The sequence below is a fragment of the Cydia pomonella genome, chromosome 10 (assembly GCF_033807575.1).
Source record: "Cydia pomonella isolate Wapato2018A chromosome 10, ilCydPomo1, whole genome shotgun sequence".
Taxonomy (NCBI): domain Eukaryota; kingdom Metazoa; phylum Arthropoda; class Insecta; order Lepidoptera; family Tortricidae; genus Cydia; species Cydia pomonella.
The window spans coordinates 1,737,007-1,748,530 of NC_084712.1; the positions used below are offsets into that span (position 1 = coordinate 1,737,007).

At 37.9% G+C, this 11,524-nt stretch overlaps 2 protein-coding genes across 2 annotated transcripts; both read right to left on the bottom strand.

Annotated features, from left to right (window-relative positions):
• Nucleotides 1-4,169: 4,169 nt before the first annotated feature.
• On the bottom strand, nucleotides 4,170-5,168 carry LOC133521811 (15-hydroxyprostaglandin dehydrogenase [NAD(+)]-like). Its single transcript, XM_061856880.1, has one exon. It carries the CDS (start codon nucleotides 5,044-5,046, stop codon nucleotides 4,291-4,293), a length of 756 nt encoding a protein of 251 aa, XP_061712864.1. The 5' UTR covers nucleotides 5,047-5,168; the 3' UTR covers nucleotides 4,170-4,290.
• Nucleotides 5,169-5,321: 153 nt separating this feature from the next.
• On the bottom strand, nucleotides 5,322-6,374 carry LOC133521810 (alcohol dehydrogenase 1-like). The gene has a single exon (XM_061856879.1). The coding sequence runs from the start codon at nucleotides 6,183-6,185 to the stop codon at nucleotides 5,322-5,324; it is 864 nt and encodes a 287-aa protein (XP_061712863.1). The 5' UTR covers nucleotides 6,186-6,374.
• Between the last annotated feature and the right edge of the window lie 5,150 nt (nucleotides 6,375-11,524).

Consider the following 11,524-nt stretch of genomic DNA (forward strand, 5'->3'; position numbering starts at 1 on the left):
GACCATCAACTGTGTGGTCACTTTTTAATTGATTGACGTTGTCAGGTACAGTTTCACTACTCGCCGCCGCATTGTTCATAGCGCATTACTTATCCTATCGAATACAAGATGTCGCTGATTCCTGTAAACTTATGTTTAAAAAAAAAGACGCTTTACTCTATGCCATATATTGTAGGAAAGGAAGGGTATTCCCTGTCGTACGTCAAAAAATCCAAGATGGTGCCCAAGCCCATGGACAATAAAGTCTAGCAATAAAATCAACACTTGTCAAAATTTGACATTAGCAATCCACAGTCAGGTGACAATCAAATCAAACCGAACCACTTCGAGTTCAGAGCCATTTCAAACTATATAGTAGTAATAAACAAAGTTGATTTTTGTTTGATTATTTTTTCTATGAATGAGTTTTGATTGTTCCAAATGATAATATCCACAGTTGATAGAATCAACACTTGATACAATCAACATGCGATAGAATCAAGTGTTGATTTGATGTGGACGCGAAATTTGACAGTTGTGCATCTCGAATAAGGCCCCAGCTTTATGGGTCATTCTCAAATTATAAAACTGCGGTCAGACTCAACTCCGTCAAACTTTTCATATATTGAGTATGGTTTGACGGAGTTTAGACGCAGGCAGAAATCTGGAGAATGACACTCATAGATAAACAATAAGAAACTTTCAGAGATAAGGAAATAAAAATTATAATTCCCATTACTTTCCAGTTCCAACCTCTAAGTTAAGGAACAAAATTCATTGAGAGTTGTAGTTACTCATTTAGCTTTGAACAGTAGTTGTCAATGTCTGGTTTGGGTTGTGTAGGAAGGTACAGTCAAGGTATTAAATATCGATACGGACAAAGTTCCAAAAATATGTATACACTACCCTATACAATACCTACCCTACCCTACACAATTAAAATCTACTTCGGACTCGATGTTTGAAAAAAATCTTAAACGGATATTGCTGGACATGGCGTGCTATAGTGTTGACGAATTCGTTAACTGCTACAAGTCAGTGACCCATCTACATAATCGTTAAATCTGATGTACAACCTGTGATATAAATTGTAATTGTATACCTAATGTTACCTAATGTATAGTATAGAATAAGCAATTAGCAAAAATGACATCAAAATAATAAGATGACCGTAAATGGCTTCGCTTTGCTCGTGACGTAAGCTGTAATGTTATGTTAACTTGAACTGTAGAATACGAGGAAAGTAAAATAAATGTGTATTAAAAAAATATGACTAAGTATTACTAACGCCAATGACCTTCGATCCGAATCCCTGAGTTTTCTAATGTTTTTTGTAGCTTATCATATTAACAGCAACGGCTGTAAGCAATATATAATCCCATATTTACTTGAAAAGTTCAAAGTTCGAGATATTTGGCATCAAATTGGAAAATTGTAGGCCAAAAAAACTGGTTTATGCTTTTATGTTAATTAGTTTAAAATTAAAATCTCTGATCAGTTTTTAGAGACGTCAAAGACGAAGCCAAATGTGTAGATTTCGTAAATGTAACCTCATCTAATGTAATATACCTTCACAGCAATTGCGTAACGAAAAAAGTGTTTTTTACACACGGTTTAAAAAGAAGTATTCATTTCGTTCATCATCCGGCAGACCAGATAAAAGATTGAAGAGCCGATAGCCGTTTGTCTTATAATTCTATCTATAGTGCCAATGTAGGAGTAACGACTCAAAACTAGTCAAAAATCGATGAATACCGCGGGGAGCCTCTTAAGGGTACTTTCAATCGCCCATAGACAATTGCAACCCTAGAGCACGCTCTTTTCCTGAAAATTTGAAGACCGTATCGGTCCGGAAATACTGCGGGCGACAGTCAATTCCACAGTTTAGCTGTGCGGTGCAGGAAGTTTTTGGAGAAACACACAGTTAAGAGTGCCAATCATATCTCTTCTTCTTCCGTATAGTATTAAAAGAAAACGCCAGTTAATTGTTTGTCATATCGCTAAACCAAAAGTATAATAATCAACCCCAAGACCATAACCTCTTAAATTCGCAGTGCAACTCATATTAATTACTTAACTGCGAACCAACGTTAAACTTAAGCGTTAACGATCCGATTTAACGGTCGGAAACTGTAATATTGTACAGTCGTTAAAATGTTTCGTATAAAATCTGCATCTTGTCGTGTCGACTTTTAACTTTGTATTTAAAACAGGTAATTTGTAAGTAAGTACCTAATAACTTACCTAATAAATGATTCAAAATAAAACTGTTATAAGGAGCGTGCGTGAACTGTAGGAGGCAGCACAGGAACCGTCAGATTTTTGGCGCGAGGCGTAAATGTAATGTTTATTGTTCCGATGTAGCCCACAAGATGGCAGAACCTACTATGCACAAGAAAACACGTCACGTGTAAATGTAGATGTTTATGGTTCCGATTCAGCCACAAGATGGCAGACCCTCCAACGCGCACGGTCCCTATAGTGAGTTGGTTTACGCAGTCGCTACTAGCGACTATGTCAGTGTCAAACTCGTGTCTACGTCGCAGGCAAATTGTAAGAATCCGCCTTTTACAAATGGCATCGTCATTTTACAAATATGAAGCGTTATGCAAATTGTTAGTGCGATCAACAGTGCCAACGTAAACGTGATGGTTGTCTAAGGGTGACCATAGTTAGGCGTTTTATCAACTTATATTAACTTTTATACCACACCGGTGGTGTAGCCTTAAGGATGGTTTCTTAAGGCTAGCAACCCACTATCCACGTGGTCTTGTCTGTCGTACCCCTAGGAAGCAATTGCGAAATCGGAGGCGCGGAGGGAGAGCAGTAAGTCCGACGAACTCCAGATTTGATGAACCCCAGCGTTTTTCATAGTTTTGATGTGCTCCACGGGTGGTAAATTAAAAAACGAATGCAACCAAAATGCCGCGGCAAATTGCAAACGGCGCTGTTAATGTCTTAAGGCCTTTTCAAAATGCGGACTTTTTACAATTTGCCTTTGGCGATTTTACAGAACGTTTTGTAAAATGACGACGCTGTTTGTAAAAGGCGCCTTTTGGACAATTTGACTGCGACATCTGTAAGTGAAAGTAATAGTATAATTTAAAAGTACTATGTCGAACCGTCCATATTTTACGGCATGCCGTTTATAAGCAATCGTAATTTTCCATTACAGCGATAAAAGTTATGCCTTTAAGAAATATCGTATTCTTTATCACCTTCGATGGTTTTTATGTCAGAGTAATTCTCGTTTAGAGAATTCGTCAGAGGCCTTTTCAGTTTGAAAAAAAAAAAAATACACAGTGGGCCAATTAAACCCGACAGATTTTAAAGGTATATTCTTGACCGCACTTAGAGACTAAAATGTCGTACAAAGTTTCCTGAAATCGGTCTTGTTTTAGAGATGATGGCAATTTTTGTGAAAAAAAAAATCTGTTATAACTTAGTACAAAACGCCCTTTTAGCAGTGACGCGGCCACTATGAGACTTGGTTTAGACTTACCTACTGACAGACATTAAAGTTTTAAATAAAACCAGCATTTTTTATCTATAAATAAAATAAAAAACTTATTCGTTATAATGACGACCAGTCTGGCCTAGTGGGTAGTGACCCTGCCTAAAAAGCCGAAGGTCCGGCGTTCGAATTCCGGTAAGGGCATTTATTTGTGTGATGAGCACAGATATTTGTTCCTGAGTCATGTATGTTTTATTAAGTATTTGTATATTATATATATGTCTGAGTACCCACAACACAAGCCTTCTTGGCTAACCGGGGGACTTAGTCAATTTGTGTAAGAATGTCCCTTTAATATTTATTAATTTATTCATGATTTTTTTCACCAAGGTATATATTTAAATAAATAACGTGTCGTGTGCAGAAAACACAAAAAATATTATTTCGGGCAAAAAATAAATTTTATTTGGCGAATTTGGTCAAAACTCATATAATTTTTCTTGCTCCATGTCATCTAAGGAATCTGTTGAGTCAATTGGCCCACGGTGTATAAAAATATTTACATGATATTTTAACTAGTTATTTTGAGAAAAAAAGTGAGTGAGGCATGTTTCGAACTTTCTACAGACCTGCAAAAGTGGTAAATAGAAGTCAGAATCGCAGAAATTCCAACTTCAATTTTGGTATTATACCTCGATGTGTGTCGCTGTTGGTAGAAATACACATATGCGAAGAAGAAAAAAATAAAAATTAGGATTTTGTATTCCGGAAAAACAAACACACAATACATTTTATTTTTATCCAAGAAATTTTGAAAACCAAATAAATTTAACCACAATTTAAAAAACTACCGTCTACTAAACTTCCACGATGGGTCTAGCGCCCTCGATCAGCCAAGCGGTGCCGCTCTCGGCTCTCTCGAACACGTCCACTACTGCCTGCCCCACCGACTCCACTTTCTGCCACGCCTGGTCCTTCAGGAACTTCGCAAAGTCGCTCCGATACTGCTTATCACTGTCAAAGCCGTTAGGAGTCTCCGTCAAAGCAGTTTCAGTGAAGCCTGGGTTTATAGCCACGACTCTTACGCCGCTTCTCTTGAAATTGTAAGAATCTCCCAAGGACTTTGTGAAGCCTTGGACAGCAAATTTCGAGGCCTGATATGCTGGTAAATAAGGATCCACTCTGAAGCCATAAATTGACGCCAAGTTGATTATTGTCCCTCCGTTACCGCCTTGGTCTTTCCTCATGTGGTTCCAAAATTTAAAGGACCATTCGATGAGCGCTGTAACGTTGATATCAATTGTTTTCCTTGGAGCTAAGTCGTTCAGAATCCCAGCATTATTAACTAGTACGTCAACGTGCTTGTAAAGATCTATTATCTTCTTAGAAACGGCTTCTAAATCCGACGTCACGTCACATTTTATAAATACAGCTTTGTTATTTCCATGTTTGGAGTTGAGGGTCTTGACTGCTTCTGCGCCTTGTTTTTCGTTAATATCAAGAATAACGATCACTTTTGCTCCTTTCTGTAGGAATCTGTCAGCTATTTCAAAACCGATGCCGACGGCTCCACCGGTTATAACAACCGTTTTGTTTTTAAGATCTTTAGCCATTTTTTGAGAATTATGTGAATTATGGCGTTCGGACGTGCAACTTAGGACAGAGTAGTATCGATACTGCCACTTGCTTATAATAAGTTAAACATGAAATGTCATTATCACCGGGTTGTGACCTATCATGAACAAACACGATAAAACAGCAGTTAATGGAATACTTTCTAAGATAACGACGACAAATATTGACTTCCAAGAGTTTAGATATTATGTAAGTGGGTAGATATTTAGCTCGTTTTCTATTTCTATAGCTCTACTCTAGCATTAAATATGGTTTATTTACAATGGTCGACATCAAAACAATGTTTAATTTCCGCAACAGGGTTGGATCCTTCTATAAGCCAAGCGGTACCACTTTCAGCTCTCTCTAATACACATACCGCGGCGTTTCCAACTACTTTTACTTTCTGCCACGGCTGGGTTTTGACAAACTCGAGAAAATCCTTGTGAACTTCAGGTAAAGTCGTAAAGCTTTCCGTCAAATCAGTCTCAGTAAAACCTGGGTTTATGGATACAACTCTCACACCAGTCCTTTGAAAGTGGTACGGATGTCCGAGCGATCTGGTGAAGCCCATAATACCGAATTTGGTAGCCTGGTAGACCGGTATGTATGGGTCAATTCTAAAACCGTAGATAGACGATAGGTTCATGATGGTCCCCCCTGCGCCACCTTTGTCTTTCCTCATGTGATTCCAGAATGTAAATGACCAGTTTATGAAAGCCGTTAGATTGATATCAACAACTTTCGTAGGATTGGGCTCATTAAGGATTCCAGCATTATTCACTAGAACGTGTACGTTTTTGTAAGTCGCGAAAATTTCGTTGGAGACAGCTTCTAAATCTTTTGTAACGTCACATTTCATATAGACGCTTTTCTTGTCTCCGTGTTTACAATTTAGTTCGTCGGCGGCTTTTTTACCTTGTGTCTCATTTATGTCTAGTAACACTGCAGCTTTGGCACCTTTCTCTAAGAATCTGTCTGCTATTTCGTAGCCAATACCGACTGCACCTCCAGTTATAACTGCTACTTTATTATCTAGAACACTCGCTTGTTTATTAGCAGGACACGACGGTGTATGTTCGTACCTGTGAAACTTTAGTGACGTAACTGGCAATCTTTTTAAGTACGTTTGTAACATTATTGAAGATAATATGATAGGTCCCTTGGATAACAAGAATTCGGTTAGTCAAAACGGTAGTCATAAATAACGTAGTTTGTCGGTTTGTTTATTGAGTTATAAATTTACATTAATTGACATTGTTGCAAGACGGATAATGTCAAAGGTTATAAACGATATCGAGAAGGTCATGACAAAGACACTTAACGAGATTTATCTCTCACAATTGACACTCGCTGCTAATATTGAAATCATGAGCATAGCGATTGGATCGATAAGTGGAATCTTATATATAAGCGTTGCGGGGGTTTTAAGGCTCGAGTCATAAAAAAATCACTACAGGGGAATATATTACTAACTGTAAAACATTACAAATGAAGTATTAAATATTTCCCATTCAAAGTCATCACTTAACAGTCAATTTTACTAGCCAGACACGAGAAAACAACTCAATATTTGCATCTAATTACTTTGCCACCCTTGTGGATAAAATGCAACAATAAATTGAACGATATAGAGACCCTTTACGTGTTGGTGTGGTGAAAAGTTATATTTATAGCAGTAAATTCAGCGTTAAATCAAGGTTTCTAATTCGCCTTTTTGTTTCCGTGAATGAGTAAATTAATTCTCCGCTTCAATTGAAATAACACTGAAACCGGTTCAATCCGGTTCATTCCAGTTCATTCAATCAAAAACGGAAGATGATTAAACATGTATTTCTCGGGGTGGAAACTGCGTTAATAACTTCACACTCGGATGGTGTTTCATTATCGTATTGTACAATGAGCATCAATAATAGCAGATGAAACAATTCGTCGAAAGTGTGTATCCCCCCGGGTAAGTTTTCCAAATAGAGATGAATTTCTTACTTTGTTACTAACGCAGCGGCTTACGCCAGCGAATAACTCGCGAACGCGAAGCGAATTAATCCTTTGATACCTATGGAAGTGTCCTACGTGGGCGATCTCCGAATGCCGTTGGGCCGCCGCGCCGCGCCGCTTCGCGTTCGCGTTCGCGAGTTATTCGCTCACATAAGCCGCTGCGTAATTTCTACAGACTCTAGCATTTGACATTTAACCTAAAAATAATGATATTAAAAAAAGGGGAGAGTAGGGCAAATAAAATCACAATTTTAAATACACGTTATAATACTTAATTCGGACGAAATCAAAAACATTGCCGTTCCTATTTACCCGAAACCGTATGGATTAATTGGAAACAGTTCGCGGGGAAATGGAAACTGAAGATTTTCAATCTAGTGTCACTTTGTACTAAAAAATATTTTTTTCATCAAACCCATACGTGTGGGGTATCTATGGATAGGTCTTCAAAAATGATATTGAGGTTTCTAACATCATTTTTTTCTAAACTGAAAAGTTTGCGCGAGAGACACTTCCAAAGTAGTAAAATGTGTCCCCCCCCCCCTGTAACTTCTAAAATAAGAGAATGATAAACCTAAAAAAAATATATGATGTACATTACCATGCAAACTTTCACCGAAAATTGGTTTGAACGAGATCTAGTAAGTAGTTTTTTTAGGGTTCTGTAGCCAAATGGCAAAAAACGGAACCCTTATAGATTCGTCATATCCGTCTGTCTGTCCGATTATGTCACAGCCACTTTTTTCCGAAACTATAAGAGCAATACTGTTTAAACTTAGTAAGTGGATGTATTCTATGAACCGCATTAAGATGTTCACACAAAAAAAAAAAAAAAAAAACAATAAATTTTGGGGGTTCCCCATACTTATAACTGAAACTCAAAAAATCTTTTTTCATCAAACCCATACGTGTGGGGTATCTATGTATGGATAGGTCTTCAAAAATTATATTGAGTTTTCTAATATCATTTTTTTCTAAAATGAATAGTTTGCGCGAGAGACACTTCCAAATTGGTAAAATGTGTCCCCCCCCCCCCCCTGTAACTTCTAAAATAACAGAATGAAAAATCTAAAAAAAATATATGATATACATTACCATGCAAACTTCCACCGAAAATTGGTTTGAACGAGATCTAGTAAGTAGTTTTTTTTAATACGTCATAAATGGTACGGAACCCTTCATGTGCGAGTCCGACTCGCACTTGGCCGCTTTTTATATACTCTTTACCGTCTCCATGTGCCCATGTGCAATCATTAAGAATCCAAGGGGTAATTGGGAACTTTCGCAATTCCTTAGTTCCTATAATTACCCCATGTAATTAAATATCAATCAAAATAAGCATCACTTATTAACATTATTTATATTTCAAAGACCGTTGTCGTTACACGACTCGATACATAATTAGACGAAATCGTCTCGATAAAAAATAATTGCAAAGATTGGCCTTAAATTCATGATCATGATTAAACGGTTCTGTCTTTATTTTTTTGACTTAATTACGGGTCTCCAATTAAAATGACAATTTCAGAATTTTTGTACCTAAACCTCTAACGAGTTTCAAAAATAATCCACTTTTTTTAATTCAATAGTTTTCTTATTAATTCCCTTGCCCAGCGGTGACGACCATCTTAGCTGTACAGGTCCAGTAACAGTGATAGTGGTATCCCATTTACTCCGATATAAATAGACAGTATGCGCGCTTTAGGTATCGAGTCTCTTAAACGGAGCCAGCAAAAACATCGCCAACGTTCCATAATCAAGGCCTATTTGCGATCGCAGTGTTTGACGTGACAAGAAACCAAATCAAGGAAAGAGTTGTTCTGAATTTGGAAAGCAAATTGCCGTTACGCTTAATATGCATTGGCTGGAGTTTTCCAAGAAAATGCCGAAGATTAGGAGGCTAATAAACTCAATGTTTACAAAACACAGCTCTTTGTATTGAAACTAGCTGATAATCGCTACTTCGTCCTCGTCAATGGTCTAGAATATGAAGGTATGAAGGTCGCTTTTTAGCGATAAGTCGTCTTCATAATGTGCTGTATTCTTTGTATTGTTTCTGTATTGTAGTGGGCAAAAGTGTTTGTATTGTATCGTATCGTATTGTATTATATTGTATTATGTATAATGTATTGTATTTAGAAGTAAGGAGAAAACTTTCTTCTAAATCTCTCCAGAGTGGCGCTAGAGTAGTTATGATCTTAGGCCATTAGGTACGTTATTGACGGAGTAGTTTTTTTAACCGACTTCAAGATTTCAAAAGAGTATTTTTTTCTCCATAACTCCGTCATTTCTGAACCGATTTTGAAAATTATTTTTTTGTTTGAATTTATATATATACAGATTGGTCCCGTTTTTATCAAAACTCATTTCTGATGATGGGATCCATGAGGAATCGAGGGAACTCTTCAACTGTGAATGGCATACATATAGTGATTTTTGTATTTTCTGTAACAAATCAAGCATTAAAAAAAAGTGACATTTGATGAAGTGGAACTGCTGATGATGATCAGAATGGAACTCTTCAACGACGCATAGCACACATTTCGCGATTTCTCCTCTTCGCTGTGTTTGTTAAGTACTTAAATTAAATTATCAAAACAAATTTTTGTCAAGTTCGAGTTTGACGATGGGGTCCATGAGGAATCGAGGGAACTCTTCAAATATGAAAGGCATGCATATAGTGATTTTTGTATTTTCTTTGACAAATCAAGCATTTATTTAGTATTTAGTAGTAGTTAAACACTTTATTGTACAAAAATTAAAACAACACAGGAAAAAATAGGGGCGAGCCGCGGACTGGCAACGCGCGTTCCGACTCCAAAAAAGAGCCGTGCGCGCGGTGATGCAGTTGTCCCAAGATACCTCCGCAAGGCCCTACTTCAAGGACCTTGGTATACTAACCTTGCCGTCGGTAATAATATTACAGATCGCCACATATGCCTATAAAAATATATGCCATTTTAAAAAACGCTCTGATTCAGACCGCGTGCTTCGACACCCGAACAGGTTGTTGCCAGTAAAACGACGCCTCGCAAGATCTGAGAAGATAACTCACGTGATGTGCCCGACCGTATATAATAAGTTGCCAGTGTCAATCACCTCGGCTCCTTCTCTAGATTGTTTTAGAAGAAAATTAAAAACTTGGCTTCTCGAGCACACATTTTACAGCATCGACGAATTTTTAAAGCTTAAATTATAAGTTATACCCAGAGTATATAATTATATTAATGATTGTTATATTATTAATTTTTATTTCATTTTTTTTTTCGTAAATAATTGACATGTTATTTATAAAATTATACAATAAATGATTATGATTATGATTATGATTAATACTCATCATTAGTACAAAGGCAAAGGCTCTCCGTAGTCTAGAATATACTTTTCTGTCAACAATCAAAAGCGCAACGAAAATCGGAATGATGTCAAGTCTCATTGGAAGTATTCAATTTATACCTTATTCATAAACGTGTACTAAAGTTACGATGCCGCTAATCATCGTTTGTCCCTTTCCATCATACCAATACGTCGGAAAGGGACAAACAATGATTAGCGGCATCGTAACTTTAGTACACGTTTATGAATAAGGGGGATAATGTATATGTGAATGCGCAAATTTTTTCAAGATATAAATAACCTTAAATGTCCTGACTGTAGCTTTTCGTATTATCCAGTCTACTAATCCACGTTATAGCTCATTCAACGGCTATTAAGTCTCAAAAGTGATCATGTTTTTTAATTTATTCTCTCTTTCGCACTCATGAATTGTTTCATATACATAATGGCTTCTCTTTTGCACACTTCAACTGTCTTTAAGCGTAGCGTCATTCCAGATCTGTGGCTAAAAACTTTTAAATCTATTTTCACCTCCGTAGGGATTGATTGAATTTTAAATAATCCTTCCTAGTGGTTATCCGTTAGGTATACATATTTTTGAATCATAATTGTTGAAAATTTTACTATGCTTGCTTTTTTATTTTTTATGCTCTGCAAATCGCGGTTTGCCTTCGTCTGGGCATGAAGATCTGTGAGGCCTATGCCTGCAGTCGCTGCGCCCAGCCAGTGGACGCTCTAGGACGGCATGGCCTGCACTGCAAGTTGAGCGCTGGCCGTCTTTATAGGCATTCCTCCCTGAACGACTTAGTCCGCCGCGCCCTCAGCACCGCCTCTCTTCCCGCGACTTTGGAGCCATCAGGCCTCTCCGCGGCTGACGGCAAAAGACCTGATGGCTGCACTCTCGTGCCATGGAGCCTGGGTCACCCCTTAGCGTGGGACGCCACCTGCGTCGATACGCTGGCCCCGTCCCACGTTGAGGGATCTGCTCGAAAGCCTGGGACGGCCGCGGACCAGGCACAGACACTCAAGCGCCGCAAGTATGCATTCTTAACGAACGAATACGAGTTTGCGGCGCTTGCAATGGAAACATTGGGTCCTTGGTCGACCGACACCAAAAAATTTATTAAGGAAGTGTCGGTTCGA